Source organism: Sitophilus oryzae, unplaced genomic scaffold, assembly GCF_002938485.1.
Source record: "Sitophilus oryzae breed Bouriz unplaced genomic scaffold, Soryzae_2.0 scaffold_1974_pilon_pilon, whole genome shotgun sequence".
Taxonomy (NCBI): Eukaryota; Metazoa; Arthropoda; class Insecta; order Coleoptera; family Curculionidae; genus Sitophilus; species Sitophilus oryzae.
Window position 1 is genome coordinate 2,915,532 of NW_022146695.1, and position 19,930 is coordinate 2,935,461.

The 19,930-nt window shown below is 31.8% G+C and overlaps 2 protein-coding genes and 1 long non-coding RNA gene across 4 annotated transcripts in view; all 3 read right to left on the bottom strand.

Annotated features, from left to right (window-relative positions):
- Positions 1–19,930, bottom strand: part of LOC115883627 (sine oculis-binding protein homolog B) — a 54,410-nt gene that overhangs the window by 24,197 nt on the left and 10,283 nt on the right. The window contains exon 1 of one of the 2 annotated variants that reach the window (XM_030901987.1): positions 10,995–11,151. The exons of the other annotated variant lie outside the window; for it this stretch is intronic. Within the exon in view, the coding sequence (XP_030757847.1) occupies positions 10,995–11,066 (72 nt within the window). The 5' untranslated portion in view covers positions 11,067–11,151. Of the gene's footprint in view, positions 1–10,994; positions 11,152–19,930 lie in introns of those variants that run through there. 2 annotated transcript variants of the gene reach the window in all.
- Positions 11,446–18,041, bottom strand: LOC115883628. The gene is made up of 3 exons (XR_004050414.1): positions 17,814–18,041; positions 17,349–17,758; positions 11,446–11,460 (listed from the first exon to the last, which is right to left on the bottom strand). It is a non-coding gene; the product is annotated as an uncharacterized LOC115883628 (long non-coding RNA).
- On the bottom strand, positions 18,198–19,902 carry LOC115883626 (membrane-bound transcription factor site-2 protease). The gene is made up of 2 exons (XM_030901986.1): positions 19,660–19,902; positions 18,198–19,608 (listed from the first exon to the last, which is right to left on the bottom strand). Exons 1-2 carry the CDS (start codon positions 19,732–19,734, stop codon positions 18,220–18,222), a joined length of 1,464 nt encoding a protein of 487 aa, XP_030757846.1. The 5' UTR covers positions 19,735–19,902; the 3' UTR covers positions 18,198–18,219.

Here is a 19,930-nt window from a genome sequence, read left to right on the forward strand (position 1 = left end):
CCTGCTTAAAGCGCTTGACGTAAAAAGCTGATTTTTGGAAAACAGATTGGCTTTAGGGTGTAGAGGTTCGATAAGAAGGGATTTTTCGAAACTCGAATTCTAAGTGGGTGAAACTATCCCTTAAATATTAAAATATTTTTTATTTAAAAACCGGGGAGTTTTTCGGAAAAACTCTTAAACACGTATATTTTATTTTGTTGTTTTACATATTTTAAGATTTTTTATAAATTTTACAGGGTGTTTCATAAAATATGAGCATTGAGTAATCACGATTCTGCTTAAACTGCTTGACGTTTAAAGTTGATTTTTGCAAACGGATTGACTGTGGGGTGTAGAGGTTCGATAAGGAGGGGTTTCTCCAATCTCAAATTCCAAGAGGGTGAAAACGCCCCTCAAATATTACAATATTTGTTATTTAAAGAACGGTTAGTCTTTCGGGAAAACGCTTGGACAAGCATAATTTATTTGGTTTTTTTACATATTTTGAATTTTTTTAAAAAATCATACAGGGTGTTCCAAAAAGTTGGGTAATTTCTTAACCAAGATTCTGCTTAAACTGCTTGACGTAAAAAGCTTATTTTTCGCAAACGGATTTTTCGAAAGTCAAACTCCAACGAGATGAAACGGATAATGCTAATCGAAAAGGACCCAAGCGCCAAACTGTGATTTTGAGATATTGCCTTCTAACGTATGAGCGAGTTCTATCTCTCTTTGTTGAGCTATCAAGAAAAATGTATCCACAGTTTATGACAAAATTGATTTAAGATGAGTACAAGAACAAATTGACAATATATAGCTTCAAACTTTACACATTTTAATAAACATTTGGCCATAATTCTTTTTTAAGAAATACCGGAGTACTGTTATTAATTTTTAAAAAGAACCAAGTTCTTGGTTACTTGTAACCAAATAGAAAATCTACAACATGGTTTACGGTGTTTTCTATTGCAGATTTGTTTCTCTGTTTGTTCTGTAGAATAGAAGTCTCCTTTATCCATTTTTTCGAAAATTATATTTTCCCAAGCAGCCAACACAAAATTTTTAGATTTTTCACTAATTCCTATGTTTATACCCTTGTTTTAGGCTAATACCTTTTTTATAATAGATTTGTAGTTTTAATATGAAAAGCAAGCGGCTAAGCAAACATTTAGAGAATCAACAGAAAACGGACATATAAAAGGAATTGTCGCTTGGATCCTTTTAGACAAATTCATAAGATTCCTACACAGTGGTGGTGCTTATTAGGACTCTGTTCAATAGATGTCACTGAAACACCTAATTGTAGCGTGGATCTTTTCCCACGACATATACATTGAACACTGGCTCTGTCGGATAATGCCTTTTACTCAGTTTTCGTAATTTGGCGCTTGGTTCCTTTTCGTTTAACATTATCCAAACTACCCTTCAAATATTACCAAGTTATATAATAATATCGCCATATTGTTTTTTCTCATGCTGACAAATGTGAGAAAATTTTATCCAGTTTATATGTTAATGGAAATTCTTGCTTTGCTTTATCATCACCATTACAAATGATTAATTCGACGCGAAGGAAGTCGCTGGTACACGCTAGTAAATATATAAACAGTTAGTATTTACATCAATAAAACTCACCTCCTTAACAATACTTAAAGAACATAAAGGGCCATTACTACCGCTTTCCTATCCAAAATATTCTAATAGTTGCGATGAGTTTTTTACAGCTATTAAGCTATTTTGTACCACTTCGCACTAAAAGAGGTTCTAAAAAGAACAATGATCGACTGCAAGATCTGCTACTAATAATTTTTAACCATAAAATTTTCACAAAAAACTTCTTCTAAAACTACTAGCAGTTTTTTTTTCGTATTTTTTTCTTAAGATCTAAAAACGGTTCTCGAGTATCAACCTACGTCATCTTTTATTGTACCACCCTGTACAGAAAACAACTGGAGCTTCATCCACCAATTTTGTAATAACAAATGATTAAATAATTATTTATTATTTTTTTTGATAATTGATGCAAAAGAATACTGCTGTGACCCTATTATTGTAGGTCCTGCTGAACAGAATACCGTATAATCGAGAAAAAAAAAACGGTGTGAAATTACCTTTGAAATGCCGATCGATAATGACTTCGTGTGTAAAATTATACCGTAATGTCATCGATCGGCAGTTCTAAGGTAACTTGACACCGTATTTTTCGACCAGATCATACAAGTGTTACCTGCAATGTATATCTGATTTTTAATTATGATATATTTTATTTAAATAATAGTATAAAAATCTAACAATTTTTTTTAAATTCTTGTTCTTTGTTATAAAGACAAGCCGAACTTTAGATGATATTAAGGCACATATTCTAATATTAGAATTAAAACTTCCATTTTACGACTTTTTAAAATACTTTGTAACTGATTAACTCTGAAATTAATACAGCCTGCTAATTTTTTGGCGGCTGAATCAATTTTATTTTCGAATCATATAGCCCGGGCGAATCTTACACAATATTATCTCATGCACCTTCATAATATGTAGCAATATAAACTTTATTATAATTAATAATAAATCACAGCTTATTCACAACCAGAGTTGTTAAAAAAACTTCACGTAGTAATTAATAAACTACATTTACTACATGCCACAAATAGTTTTTAAATGTCGAGTAGTAAATGTGTAGTTTATGTAACTAATGTAGTTTTTTAAAATAACAGTGAAAAGATAACCTAAAAACTATGTTTGTTGATCAATTTAAGAAATAAAAAATCTATATTTTGTGAATTTGTTCCTTATTATGTGATATTTTTGATACTTAGTAGTTAAAAATTAGAATTTATAGTTTATTTTGTGTTTAATGTTACTTTGTATTTTATAGAAAATACACTTTTATTGAAAAAAATATTGTATTTTTTTTCTGATGTTGTTTAACTTATACAAATATAATACCGTATGATCGAAAAAAAAACGGCGTCCAGTTGGCTTGGAAATGACGATCGATGACATTTCCCATATAATTTTACATATAAAATGACAGCGATCTTCATTTCATAGCCATCGTTGACGCCGTTTTTATTCGATCATACGGTATAACTTCATACTTCCATGATAAGAATTTGGCTTAATTTTTGTTTAAAATCTAAATTGTTTATGTTTTACTATATTTTTGTAGCTAGTTTTTAATGTAGTTTTTATGTAGTTTTTGAAGGTAGTTTTTAAAATTTTAAAACGTAGTTAATACAAAAAACTACGCGTAGTTTTTGGCGTAGTTTTTTGCTTCATAAACTACTTAACAACCCTGTTCACAACCAGCCGCCTGTCGTCACTTATTCTGAGCTCTATATACAGGGTGAGTCTTAAATAAGTGCAAATATTAGGGGTGGTATATTTCGACCCCAGGAACACGTCTATGAGGTTTTTTTTCGCTAAAAAATGATAATCGTGTATTTTCTTTTAAATTTCCCAGTATATTTTTCGAAAACTTTTTAGAACAGCCTGTTCACCGCAAATTTTCCCACGGTATAATTTCTTAATCTCTGATATTACCATAGTTACGGCTTTACTGTATCGTTACGGCAATAAAAGGGATGGAAATACAGAAAAAATCCGGTGGCTCTCAAAATTAAAAAAAAAAATTTTCAAAAAAAATTTTGAGATTTTTTTTTTTAATTTTTAAACTTAAATAACTGGGTTATTTGGGACTTATCTGAAAAATAGTAAAGAGAAAATATGTTTCTTTTATCGAGATCTACCAACCCTGAAAATATTTGCACTTATTTAAGACTCGCCCTGTATAAAGATCTATAGAGCTCAGATGCAGACTAAATAGACTAGTGTACACGTCCAAAAAATTTGAAAAAAAGACACATAACTTGCGAAAATCTATCACTAAGGACCTTGAAAACCAACTTCAAAGTCAAACGACGCACAAAATTCAGGGCAACATGAAAATTCAAGAACTCAAAAATGGATACTCAAAAAGATGACCTGAATTGGCTGCTGTCTCTTCTACTCTTCTATATACAAAGTCAGTTTTGAATAAGTGCAAATATTTTTATGGGTAGTATATTTCGACGCCAATCGACGCCACCATTTTTGCTTAAATTTTGAGAACCACTGGATTTTGTTTATTGTAAATTTAATGTTCTATCTATGTTGCCATATTATGAGGATATTATATTTTTTAACTAAAAATTAAAAAAAAATCCAAATTTTTTTTCAAAAAATTCCAAATTTTCAAACGAAAAAAACCTCATAGTCGTTTTTTCCTGGGGTCGAAATACAGGGTGGTCCGAACTGTATTCCGGAAACTTCGGCAGCATATTCTGCAAATAAAAATAAGTAAAAAAGCTCGTATAAATTTTGCTTAGTTTCAGAGGTACAGGGTGTAGAACTTTCAATTTTATTTCAATTTTTTCCAAACAACTTCTGAAGTAAAGTCAATATTTTGATGAAAATTGGTGTCTGGGAGTTTTTTGACATGAGAAATTTGATTTTCATGGACCATGGTACAAAACGGTAAGGTTTAAATATAATAAACCTTAATCAATATTACCTTTATTTTAATCGTAGAAACTAGAAATTTAATAATATACAGGGTGTTCCATTTAAAAAAATACAACTTTGATATTTTTTACTTATTTGGGACACTCTGTATCTTGTAAAATTATTTCTAAATTGTAGCTCTAATAGTCCTTCAACGAACTCAAAACGTAAAATTTGTAAAAATCTCATCGTTTAGCTACAATACTCCGTGTCGTATATGGTGAACAACCCTGTACATTGATTATTATATGACTTGAAAGACCACGGCACTGGAATTAAGTTTTATGTGACCTTGAACAGATTAGTTCACATGGTAGCGACCGATGAATCACTCCCAAACATTCGTGGCGTTTACTATATTAGAGTGAAATCATAAATTTGAAATATTTTTGTGCCAAAGGTTCAACAGAAACTGTTTTATCATCATTTTGTCGAAGAAAAATTTATGATTAATTTAAAAAAATTAAAATTTCACAAATTTATCATTTCAGTCAAATAACTATCTACTCAACATGACATGTTTATTTTTTGTCAATAATGACATGTATTGACTATTTCCATTCTACATATCTTAAGAACGGTTGCTCGTAGCGATTTTTACCAAGAGACATTTTTTACGTAAAAAACTACGGAAATGTGTATTTTTTCACTCAGCAGTTTTATACAGGAACAGACGAAAAGTTATTACTCTTCAAAACAGTCAAAACACATGTAGGTGGCGCCCCCTACAAATAGGAGTTATATTGACATCAAAAACAAATTTCTCATGTTAAAAAACTCTCGGACACCAATTTTCATCCAAATATTGACGTTACTTCAGAAATTATTTGGAAAAAATCGAAACAAAAATGAAAATTTTACACACTCTATCTCTGAAACTAAGCATTTTATGACATATAAAAATATATAATACGAACGAAAAAATATATATATACGAACTTTTTTACTTATTTTTATCTGCAGAATATGCTGTCGAAGTTTCCGGAATACAGTTCGGACCACCCTGTATACTACCCTTAAAATATTTGCATTTAAGACTCACCCTGTATAATGGCTCAAAATCTATGAAAACAAATTTCTTAGCAGATTTTTACTTGTAACCACATCTCAACTTGTTTCAGAGTTCTCCATTTCAGTGACGAAATACCTATGGGCCCTATAGCATATTTCGGTTATTTCCTCGAGGCTTTGATCATTTTTGACGGTTCGAGCGCGGGAGGTGTAGTTTTATGGGAGGTCAGGGGTTACGAATGTAACTTTAGGTGGAGGTAAACAGCTTTTAATTAATCCTAGCGTTTGTTTATTGCGGCCGGGATCGGGTAACTCGACTTGGAACACAGAGAGAGAGAGAGAGAGCCAGCGAGCGAAAAAGCACCGCACTCCGCGCGCTATATCCTAACTTGGCTGTGAAATATAATCAGGTAAGCCGATACGCCGGTGTCGGATGACAGATGGCGTGCAAGCGATATCTATCGGCGGGAGTCCCTCTGCCCTCTCTCTCTCTCTAGCGCGCGGTGTGTTGTGTGTGTATATAAATATATCTGTATACACTATACGCGCTGGCGTTACTTTATACCCTTCGTCTCGTTAGATTTTCGGTATTTAGACGCGGAAACCCGAGTTCAATGTTGTTTTTTTCTTTAATTTTCCCCTTTACCGGTTTCGTATTGTACGCTGAGGTACTGTAGAAATTATTGAACAAATAGATATGTAATCGAATACAGTATAATACAGGATGACCCAGTATACCGAAACAAAACATGGGATGTGATTTTCTATTTCGAACCGTATGATCGAATAAAAAACGGTGTCAAAGAAGGCTGAAAATTAAAAATCGATGATAATGTTGACGAGGTCAATCTCTAGACGTCATTTCCTTAAAATTGACATAAAACTTGTCAAAAATTAACACTAATTAAAGAGATATTAAAACGTTTCCATACACACAAATCTATTTTTTTTCGAATTTTAAACTACACCATTTAAAAATCAGTTATAGTCAATATAAAAATAAATTTCAACTTTCTTAAGGTCAGTTGACAGTAAGCGCAATAATAAAATAATGAAGGGTACGGGCCAAGTAAATGATGTCTAGGGCTTGACCTCGCCAAAATTATCATTGATTTTAAAATATGGCCATTTTTAAATACTTAGCTCTACCAAAAAAATTTAAATGATGCTTTAAAAACAAGATCCTAGAGAGGCTCTAGATCTATATTCTTACACAACAACGGTTCACATTGAGAGAGCATCATTTTTTTTAGACAGGGTTACTAAGCCACTGTTTTTACAGCCTTTTGGAGTCAAACTAAACTCATTCTGCCATTTCACCGACATTTTTATTTTTTTATTTATTTAGCGTATGGCTTACATCACAGTATCTGATAGGACACAGAATGGTATAAACAACAACAAAAAATGTATATAAAAAAACTGCATAAACAACACAAAAAATATGTAGATAAAAAAACTGCATAAACAAAGAAAAAAAAACATACACAACAAAAAAATAGGCTAATTCGTCTCATAAACAGATATCCAGTCGTTGTATATTATAATCAATTGCCTCCTGAGTTGCCATAAGGAAATCTTCTGAGTTGCCCATATATGCTCTTATTGGGCAGTCTTGCACTATATGTTTGACAGTCTGCCTGTCAGCTCCACAGTCGCATGCGGCTAAAGGGACTTTTCCCCACCTATTTAGAGAGTCGGCACATCTTCCGCAGTTCACCAAAATAAAACACTAAATAACCACAATACACAAAAACATTTTACTTTTACACTGGACGCGCGTTTCGCTAACCATATTAGCATCATCAGCAGATGATCAAGACTAAGTCTTTTTAACTTTTCATCTGCTGATGATGCTAACATGGTGTGCAAAACGCGCGTCCAGTGTAAAAGTAAAAGTGTGTTGGTGTATTGTGGTGATTATATATTAGATACCCAACTGTAATCTGCTATTTTACTTGTATATTTTTTTATTCTCTCCAATAATAAACAGAATTTAAGAGAATTTTTTTATATGTTTTTCACTATGCATGATAATTTGGACTAAAATACCTACATACAAAACATATAATATTTCTAACATCTTCCAATTTTTTTATTTTATTTTCACGCCGGCTTTTTTTGGCTTTTCTTTGACAGATTTTAACTCAAATTTGAATTTTCGCAATTTTGGTGCGCATTTTTATCTTCAAATTATATCATTTCTTGATTATTTTATAATTGTATAAAAGTGTAATAATCTGAAAAGACACGAGATTTTTGTGAATCTTAATAAAATTGTGCAAATTTGGCATGTGTATCAAAATTAATAGGGGAGCCAATATTTGGACAGTTCAAAATCTGTATGGGATTTCCCATATTTCCAACGACGATGCACCACTCGGTATATATTTTTACTTGCTAAGCGGTTCACATCAGTCGCTAAGCTACACCACTGGTTTTGCAGCTTTTCAACGTATCTTAAACCCATTTTGCTATTTTATTTCAGCATTTTTTTATTCTGTCCAATAATAAATATCACAAATTAACGAAAAAAATTAATCTATTCATAATACACTATATACAAGTGCTTTCAATTGTATACAGGGTGACACAGTAATCTGACAAAGCTCAATATAGGTATCAGGTTTTCTTTTTAAATTTCGTTACATTTTTTTACAAAAATTGAGACAATTACAATGTGTTAGTATACAGAGTGGTCTGAACTGTATTCCGAAAACTCCGGCATCATATTCTGCAGATAAAAATAAGTAAAAAAGTTCGTATAAATGTATGTCCTAAAATGATTAGTTCCGAAGATACAGGGTGTTGAAATTTCATTTTTATTTCGATTTTTTCCAAATAATTTCTGAAGTAACGTCAATATTTGGATGAAAATTGGTGTCTGGAAGATTTTTAACCATGAAAAATTTTATTTTGATGTCAATATGATTCCTACTTGTAGAAGGCGCCACCTATTTTTTACTGGATTGAAAAGCAATAACTTTTCGTCCGTACCTGTATAAAACTACTGAGTAAAAAAATATATATTTACGACTTTTTTTACCTAAAAAAAAGGTTCTTGGTAAAAATCGCTATGAGTAATGGTTCTCGAGATATTTGAAATCGAAATTATCAATACCTGTCATCATTGACATAAATTAAACATGTCTTATTAAGGTGCGTATTCATTATCCGAACGAACGAATGAAAGTGCGGTATATTTAGACGGGGACCGAACGCATGCGGCCGTTCGTTCGTTCGTTCACTCGACCATCCATTTCGAGTCGGTCAATCAACGGCGTTCGCCAACAAATGCCTCCGGTCTTCTCGTGCGGTCCCCGTCCATACCACTAGCGAACATTCGTTCGTTCGTTCGGATAATGAATACGCACCTTTAGACTGAAGTCATAAATTTGAAACTGTCTTGAGAAACACGTATAGAGATTAAAAATTTAAAAAAAACATTTAGGTGAAAAAAAACATAGAACACAAGGCAATAACTTAACGTTTTAACAAATTTATAAAAATAAATCTGAAAATACCTAAATTTCGAGAATACCTAAATTTCAAGAATATTATATTTCTTCTTCTTTCAAACTTTCAATATCTACAGGGTGGCGCACCTCATTCGCCTCGGTTGATTATTCGAAAACGGAAAGATGTAGCAACAAAATATTTTATGGGTATATGTAGAGAGGCAATGTGCACAATTTAAAATTATTTTGAAATATACAGGGTGTTTCAGAACTAAGATCCATACCAAAGTTATATTTTTTCTTATGGAACACCCGATATTTTATTTCATTTTTGGAATCTTGGGCCCAAAAAAAAGCAGTTATTATAAGGGTTAAACATGTTTAAAATCTTTGGTTTTTGAGATATTTAAAGACGTTTAAATTTGCATGCTACTATAGAATAGATTATTAACACCCTGTACATTACTTTGCAGAATTAATTCTTGTGCTGTTTAAAGGTAAAGAAATAAACTTTACTGGGAAATGTTATTACTTCCTTAAATTTATACAGGGATATCAAAAATTGCTGATCTATTTTAAGGATTTTTTTTATATAAAAACTCCGAAGCAGATTCAAATGCTCTTTCAAACTATATTAAGGTTTCCTATACCTATCTAGCTCAGATTTCGAATAAAAAGCGATTTTTAAATAAAATTGCAATCAAGATGGCTGCTGTCGCCATGGTAATTTTCTAGTGACAGTTAGTAACTATTTTCAAAGTAGACATTAGTTTATGGACATTATTATTTAGAATTTATAACAGTTTACTTAGATTTACCTACAATAGTTTAATAAGTAAGTATTCATTATTTTATCAAGAAAAATAAAGCAATATCTGCAGGAAGAACGAATGGATATGTTTGTAGTGATTTTATTTTGTGAGGAAAATTGCTTCTTGGCCTCAAGAGCTTATGCTCAAATGTATCAAAAAATAGGAATCTTCCTGATAAGCGTTCCTTTGAAAAACTACTTGCCCTATTTCGCAGATGTAGATTATAAAAAAACCTGTTATAGACTGAAACCTGTCGTTGGAAGTGAAGAAAATGAATTTCCCGTAATTGTCTCTTTCATAGAAAATCCATATATCTACAAGTCATCGTAAAATAAATCAAAGAACTACTTCTTCGTTTTTCTTGATAGAATAATAAATACATATTTAATAAATATTATTTATTAAACTATTGTAGGTAAATTAAATAAAAGTAAACTGGTATAAATTTAAATAAGTCTATAAACTAATTTCGATTTTGAAATTAGCTACTAACTGTCAATAAAAAAACTGCCATGACGACACTAGCCCTCTTGGTTGCCATTTTATTGAAAAAATGCTCTTTATTCAAAATCTGAGCTAGATAGGTATAGGAAACCCTAACATAGTGTGAAAGAGCATTTGAATCAGCTTCGATTTATTATAAAAAATACAGGGTGTTGTATTTGAAATAACGAAGTTTTTATGTAAAATAAATCCTTAAATTAAATCAGCAATTTTTGATACCCCTGTATAAATTTAAGAAAGTAGTAACATTTTCCAGTAAAGTTTATTTCTTTACCTTTAAACTCAGCACAAAAATTAATTCTGAAAAGTAATGTACAGGGTGTTAATAATCTATTCTATAGTAGCATGCAAATTTAAATATCTTTAAATATCTCAAAAACCAAAAGATTTTAAACATATTTACCCTTATAATAAATGTCTTTTTTTTGCTCACATGAATCAAAAATGAAATAAAATACTGGGTGTTCCATAAGAAAAATATAACTTTGGTATGGATCTTAGTTCTAAAATATATATCAAAATAATTTTAAAATGTGCACATTGCCTCCCCATATATACCCATAAAATATTTTGTTTCTACATCTTTCCGTTTTCGTATAATCAACGGAGGCGAATGAGGTGCGCCACCCTGTATAATCAACAGACATTACAATAAACGAAATTACAAATATCAAAAGACAATAAATACCTTAATATTCTCTTCCTTTTTCACGGTGACTTTGGTGATGGATACCTCTTCATTCAGCGCTTGTTTTTCCATGAAATAAACCGTTAGATTCAAATAAACGCGCACTTGATGAGGGTGATATTTTTTTCTCGTTCACATTTCACTGTAATGCCTCGTTCGAGCTAAATAGTTGCGTTACTGCGTAAAAAGCCCCGCGGCTGGTTGATTGGTGTAGAGTGACTAGTGACTATGCAGGAGCAATGGATATTTTTGTCTAAACGGTGGCAGTATTCCCGCCAGTCGCTATTTTCAAAACGGAATAGAGCGCACAAGCGATGATCGCGGGAATCGGTTTGTTGGGGCTTGATAGAGCTGAGCGCACCACTTTTCTTTCGCGCCGTACAAGTTAATTTCTATGAATTCTTAAGAGTCCATTTCACTAGTCCGAAAAAGTAGCAAAATAAGCGTTCGGCATCTAACATTTTAGCTAAAACATTAAAACTGGTTAAGTATTTTTTTATAAACATTGTAGAACATCAACAAAATATTCCTTATGTTTAGACTAAATTTTCACGAAAATAAAGACATAATTTAAAGTTCCGTTACTATACGGAAAGAGATTGAAGTTTTGTGATTATAGTGATATACAAGGTGGTCCAACTGTATTCCGGAAACTTCGGCAGCACATTCTGCAGATAAAAATAAGTAAAACAGTTCGTATAAATGTATGTCTAAATAATTTCTGAACGAACGTCAATATTTGGATGAAAATTGGCCACTGGGAGTTTTTGACATGAGAAATTTGATTTTGGTAGTCAATATGACTCCCTATTTGTAGGGGCGCCACTTACATGTTTTTAACTGTTTTGTAAATTAATAACTTTTCGTCCGTTACCTGTATAAAACTACAGAGTGAAAAAATATATGTACATGTCCGTGATTTTTTATGTAAAACATTTCCAAAGCACCTTTTACGTAGAATTTGAATAGGTTTAAGTATACTTTTTGTAAATTAATAATTTAAGAATTATCAACAGAAATTTTGATTTTTTATATAGGACACCTATATTTTTAATTGGTTGAAAGAATTTTAAAATTACCTTTCCAAAAAATATAACACACTTGATATTTTGCTCGATTCCTCTTCGAGATATAGAGTATATGTACTTGCCCCCTTTAAATAAGTAGGCTTTAAACGGCACCAGCTATACGCAAAATATTCAAGCTATGAGTATCAATTAAAACGAAAATAATATTTGTTATGAGCGATGCAGAATTTTATAACAATTCTAAAATATATTTAACCAACATCAATATTTAAACTATATCTAATAACATCAAATAAAAATAAATAGCAAACTACATTACAAATTTGCTACAGGTGTTCGACATATCGACCGTCTTCAGTTAGGGGACAGACGGAGCAGTTTTTGAACATTTCTCGCGGAATTCATTTAACCTAGTAGGTGAAAGATACTTCATAATCCGCTAAGTATTTAATTTTGTCTAGATTATACGGAATAAGGAACCTTTATTCTTCCGCAAGTATATCCATAGGATTAGATCCATGGCATTCAAGTCAGGCGGCTCCCGACGTACAACGGCTGGAATCTTGGTTGGCTATTCAATTATTGTTGAAATTGATGCAAAAATTTGCTGGATAACTTCAGCGTCGAGTAAGCGGTGCGTCGTCTTGCTGGAAAAATATGCTTTCGAATTCCATTAAGGGCATATCAGGAATAAGGGGTCCAAAGCCTGCTAGTTAAAACTTTAAAAATTCTGGTATTTCGAAATTAAAATATCAAGTGTGCTACATTTTTGGAAAGGTAATTTAAATCTTTTACAGTTAATTAAAATATAGAGGGTGTCCCAAATAAAATCAATTTTTTCTGTTGATAACTCTTAAATTATTAATTTTAAAAATTATACTTAAATCATTAAATTTACGTAAAAGGTGTGCTTTGGAAATGTTTCTAGAAATAAAATTTCATAGCAAAAAAGTTACAGCGATTTGTTAAAAATGCACATTTTTGAAAAACACCCCGTAACTCCGAAACGGTAATAGATATTGATGTGTGGTTTTCACCATCATGTTTTTGATTAAAATTGAGCTCCAGACACCGATATTAGTTTTCGTCTATCTCCTATAGAAAAGGGTGTTTCCATTTAAAAGCGTCGAATTTGACCCACCCTGTACAGGTGGTCCGAACTGTATTCCGGAAACTTCGGCAGCATATTCTCCAGATAAAAATAAGTAAAAAAGTTCGTATAAATGTATGTCCGAAAATGCTTAGTTTCGGAGATACAGGGTGTAAAAGTTCCATTTTTATTTCGATTTTTTTCCAAATAATTTCTGAACGAACGTCAATATTTGGATGAAAATTGGCCACTGGGAGTTTTTTGACATGAGAAATTTGATTTTGATATCAATATGACTCCTATTTGTAGGGGGCGCCACTTAAATGTGTTTTAACTGTTTTGAAAATTAATAACTAACAATTAATAACTAACAAATTAATAACTTTTCGTCCGTACCTGTATAAAACTACAGAGTGAAAAAATATACATGTCCGTGATTTTTTATGTAAAAAATGTCTCTTTGTAAAAAGCGTTACGAGTAACCATTCTCAAGATACACTCACCGGCAAAAAAACCGGCCACTAAAAACTAGTCCCAATTTCAAAGTTGGATTTCTCGCGAACCACTCATTAGATTTTGATGATTTTTTTTTAAATTGTAAATTAAAGGCTGATTCATGGTACACCGTGACGGGCCGGGGCCGTGCGACGGTGAAGGCACGGCCAAACATTGTCAAATGTTATTTATACTTTATGCATTCATGCTAAGCCGAGCACGGGCCGAGTTTCGCCGGAACGCGTCTGTGCCCCGTCCGAGAAATGTCGGTGTACATTTTTCCTCGGATCGGCTATTGTACGGCCCCCGTTGCGGCAAACATAAATGAGTCGCCCGGAAGCAAATGGCTTCGTTCGTCTACGGCCTATAGCGACTGTTTTCTAGCAGTGTTGCCGCACCCAACTTTAGCGCGTAATTACATGAACTAAAATGTACCACTTTGGTACAATTTTTAAAGCACAACAAAATACATCTGCAAATGACTTTAACCGGTTTGTCGCTGTGAATTTTCATAAATTTCTACATAAAAACTTCCTGGAGAAAGACACAAATCGAGACGAAAAACATGAAATAGAAATTCAGAAACCCAATTATAAGTATGTATAGGTTGAAGAAATCTATAATTCTAATAATACACACAATACTTGGAAAACTTAAATTTTATTTAAAAAAAGGCAAATTATAGGAAGTACGTTAGAAACAGTAAATTTTCAAGTTTTTTCTGGGTTATTTAATATAGGCAACGCTATAGACATTACAACGTTTATAATACGTCGTTAATAATGTGGATTGTTCCTGAATGGTAATGGTAAGCGCGTTTAACGATGCCATCAACGACAATAATTATTAAATATCTATTCATTTTCGGTGCGTGGAAATAATTATTGTACCAAATCATCCTGATTTGAAAAATGTAGTACCACTGTACCAAATACCAGCATCAATATTGGTACAAATGTACCCACTGCAACACTGTTTTCTAGAATATAATCGGCACGGACATGATCCCCGTTGTCCACTCGGTGTAGCATATATTGAAGGCCCGGACGTGGCTCGGTGTCTACTTTACGGAACGTGCCCGGCTCGGGTACGGCCCGGTGTACTATGAATCAGCCTTAATTCCTTCTTAACGGATGCTACGTCAGCAATTTTTATTCCGAATTTATTTTGAGCATATATAGACGCCTTGAAGCTTTAAAAACAAATCAAACATCAGAACGTAGGTAAGTTTAACCTGAAAACTAACTAAAACATGAAAATTAAAAAAAAGTAAAGAAATTTTAAGGGACTAATATCTAGTGTCCACTCGCCTAATGAAATTTCCCGTTTCATTACATTTCCCGTTCGTTAATACATGTCATTATTGACAAAAACTATATAAACATGTTGACTAGATAGTTATTTGACTGAAATGATTAATTTGGGGACTTTTTATTTTTTTAAAATTAATCATAAATTTTTCTTCGAAAAAATCATGGTAAAACAGTCTGTGTCGAACTTTTGGCACAAAAACATTTCAAATTTATTTTTCAGTCTCATAACTATTTAGTCAACATGTTTAATTTATGTCAATGATGACAGGTATTGATAATTTCGATTCCAAATATCTCGAGAACTATTACTCGTAGCGATTTTTACCAAGATACCTTTTTTACGTAAAAAACGTCGTAAATGTATATTTTTGTACTCAGTAGTTTTATACAGGTAGGGACGAAAAGTTATTATTATTCAAACCAGTTAAAAAATATGTAGGTGGCGCCCTCTACAGACAGGAGTTATATTGACATCAAAATCAAATTTCTCATATCGAGAAACTCCTAGATACCAAATTTCATCCAAATATTGACATCACTTCAGAAAGTATTTGAAAAAAAACGAAATATGTAATAATGAAATTTCTACACCCTGTATCTCCGAAACTAAGCATTTTCGGCCTATATCTAAATACATTTACACGAACTTTTTTACTTATTTTTATCTGCAGAATATGCTGCCGAAGTTTCCGGAATACAGTTAAGACCACCCTGTATACGCACTCCTATAATAAAAAACTTAGGAATAACCAACCCAATCTAAAGTTATGTAATAGATTCAGAAAAATATTTTAGGCTGTACTTAAACTGCCGTTAAACGGTAGCTTACTAAAATGCCGTTAATAGGTATGACGCCGTTGATGTGACGCACTTGACGGCTTTATGAAATATTGGAATTTTATAAGGACTAACCAACGCTATCCCCCCCACCAAATAACCAACTTAACCAACGCAACTAACCTCGACACTGATAAAAAAAAATAAAAAACAACTATAAATTAGTAAAAACCAACCAACCCCACCAAATAACTAACTCAATGAATTAACACCCTCCAAATAACCACGCTAACCAACCCGCCAAATAACTAAACCAATCCAACCAAAAAGAGTGAAACCAATGCAATAAGATCACGCTATAAGCAAAAAAAAATATAAAAAAGTCTTGGTCGGCGTGAGATTTGAACCTCGGACCATTCGCTCACGAAGCGATAGCCTCAGCTACGGAGCCACAGGTGCTCTTACAAAATGCTTATGGCTAGGCATTACTTTCCGCCGACATGAACGACGTCACAATATCTATTAACGGCATTTTAGTAGGCTTCCGTTTAACGGCTGTTTAAGTACATCGAATATTTTAACTTCATAAGGTAGCTCAAAAAAGTGTGAGTGGATCGCGATGTTTTTATTAAATGGAACACCGGCACCGTACCTATTAATTTTGGCTTCCTTTCTGATCACTTGGCATAATCCTAAAATATCATTAAATGTTTTGAGAGTTTCAGAAATAAGTAAATAAAAAATATAATTTTTTCAGCTGTTTATTAAAAAATTATGAAGAATACAAGAAATGTCCTAAAATCAAAACTGCACTAGGTATTTACTATAGTTGGTCTGCACTTACTTTGCTATAAATATATATCGTAATCTTAAACCATACAAGGTGTTCAAAATTCTATGCTAAACTTTCTAAAATATAAAATATTTTTTTTTTGTTTTTTTTAATTGAACACCCTGTATATTATAACTTTGTTAGATGAAGAATTAAAAAAATAACATTTTTTGTATTTAAAGTACATATTTTAAAATTTTTGGCGGTTTGGCAAATATTCGCGTTTTTATTACATATGGCTCTTTCAAAGAGCTCAGACAAAAATCATTAGACGGATTTGATAAAAAAAAACGTTAAAAATTCTGAAATAGTTTAATACAATAAATGTTAATTTTTTATTCTGCATCTAACAAAGAAATAATATACCTACCTACAGGGTTTTTCATTTAAAAAAAAAACAAGAAAAACTATTTTAAATTTTTGAAAGTTTAGCAAAGGATTTTGAACACCCTGTATAGCTTAAGATTGCAATATTTATAGGAAAGTAAATACAGACCAACTATAGTAAATACCATTGTTTGGTTTTCAAAACATTTCTTGTATTTTTAATATTTTTTTTAAAGGATTAAAAAATATATTTCTTATTTATTAACTATCTAAACATATGAAGAACGCACGGGAAAAACCTGTACCCAAACCCAAATCTCCACTGCTGGTAACTGACTTTCCAGTCGACAACTAAGCTAGACAACTAGAATCTGACGAAACATGAATTCTGGACATTTCAAAGTTGTTTAAAAATACATTCTCTCTTTAAAACAAATATCAATATTATTTAGGAAATGTAGATTATTTTTTTTTTATTATTAAATAGCTTACCTGAAATAAATCCACTTAGGGAGAAGAAACACTGTATTTCAATTAAAAGCTACAACTTTAGTAACAAATGTATTTGAACTTAACTATTTCATTAGTTCATCTCATCATTGGCATCCATATTATAATACATTAAGTCATTTTCTTAAACAATAATATAATTATATTATTGTTTCAATTTTTTCAACATCAATCTATTTTGCAAATGCTATACTGTTTTCTAACTGCTTCAAACACCTCTGTCCATACTGCAACGACATTTTAATAGCAACTTCATCAGTATAATGAGCGTTCTGTCTAAAATCTCTTCGAGCCCAATCTTTCAACTCCTCTTGATAATTCTTGTCTGGAACTTCTCGAATTGCACGAAATATCTGCCTATATAAGTTCTTAACTTCTTGTTTTAATATAAACTACAAAAATACTTTAATTACTACATAAAATTTAAAAGTTTTAGTTGGTAGTTACCTGTTTTAAAGTTAAAATTGAGTTCCGGTTTTTGGGTATCCCATAGGACTGAGAAGGGATCATAGTAATAATTATACAGTCTCCTGCCTTTAAATTAAATCGTCGTAATAACTAAACATGTAGCTTAAACCAGCCAATAATTAAGGCCCTTAAAAAAGACTAAATAAATGAAATTTGAACAAAATTTGAAGATCCTTTCTAACCTCACTTATTATATAAACAAATCACAGCTGACTGGAAATGAAATTCTTCGATATGCAGCCAGATATTCAGGTTAATATTTAAATATTTTAAATTAGTACAGGAAAAAATTATAATTTAAATCTGTATTATGATGTACTACGAAAAAGGTATTTAGAATGTAGGAAAGAAATAAAAATACTATTTTTGTGTATCACTCTTTAATTTATAACATTCGAAATGCTGCGTGTACAAGCACCAATATTAAAAATATTGTAAACAACCAGGTGATAACTGTAGCTACTAATACACTTTTTCTTTTACCTATGATATCTTTTAGTAAAATAAGTCCCAGTACTTTAGTGACGTACTCCCCATCCATATACATGAACGGTAAAACATTCACAAACGCTAAACCTAGAGATATAACAACAATATATTTCAGTAATTTCGTCGATATATCAGGTATATTTAGCCCAAGCAAATTAGTTCTTTTAATATAGGAAGAGACATCTATCGTCCTATAAAAATCACTGGGATGACCAATATAGATTACTGGTCTAGCCCTTTTCAAAGTTACTTTAAATAGATAAGTGTTATTGGGTAACACTGGCTTAAAACAGTAAAAGTTACCAGTGCATACATGAGGTCCTATCGTACAAAAATTCGCTGACTTTTCTATTATAGTTCTGCCTGGGAGGCATACATGCCCGGGCAGTTCTAGTTCATTATTCTCCAAGTCTGTGTACTCAAAACACAGATTCTTTTTGTTAGAAGGATCACAACACTCCACAATACCATTACCTATATGTTTTAAAGGCACACTTTCATCTAATGTATTGACTAGTTCAGATTCAATGCATATACCTGGTAATAACAATTCTCTATTACTTAAACAATTAAACCAGTCATCTTCGTTAGTTACCTTACAGTCGTTTATACTTAAAATAATATCATTAATATGCAACCCTTCAGGAGACTTTAGTGGTGAATGCCTACTTATATCAGAAATTTGAACACCCTTACCTGTATAATAGAAAGGTGAAAAAATAGTTGGTAAAGAACAGTATAATAAATATCCAAAAAATGATAGCAATAGGTTATGCCATATACCAGCACAAAATATGCTTAATTTACTCTTTAAGTTGAGTGCAGTCAATTTTTCAGTGGGTAATCTAACGCAAGCAACTGGGAGAATAAAATATAGATTTAAACCCACTTCAATTACACCTAAATCATATAAAACTGCAGCTAAAGCATGTCCTGCTTCGTGAACAACGCTACATATTACCAAAGTAAGTGAGTAGTAACCTAATTCGGCGACAGGTAGATTTACACCAGGTATAACTGGAGTTATAACTGGAGAACTTGTAGCGATTTCATGTCTAAAAAAAGATACAAACGCACTGTAAAATAACAAACAAATTGAAATGGGCAGAAATATTAAACTAGCATATATTCCTACTGAAAACCAGGCCCGCCAAAACTGTGGTCTAATATTGCCCCATTTCAGGAAGAGACGATTCAATGCTTTCGTACTCCACTTTAGGTTAAAATATCCTATTTCGAGACCTAGACCATCTAGTAAACGAAGATAGGGATAGTGAGCACAAGACTAAAAGAGATAAATTATAAAAATTATCAATAAAAACTGTTAAAAACTTACTTTAAAGAAAAGATCGAAAAATAGTAATGCGCCATAAAATATGATTATAAGGAAGAAGAAAACTGTGGTGTCCATTTAGAGAGGTAGTGTGTTAGTAATTGTATGTCTAAACATTGCTTCTTTCTTACTTATTTAATACAAAAATATTAAAATATTATTTTTATTCCATGTTGAAATTTATAGGTTACGACTGTTTTGGGCGAAGTGTCAAAAATATACACCACAGATATACACGTCAAGATTAAAAAACAATCAATAATAAACAAAACCT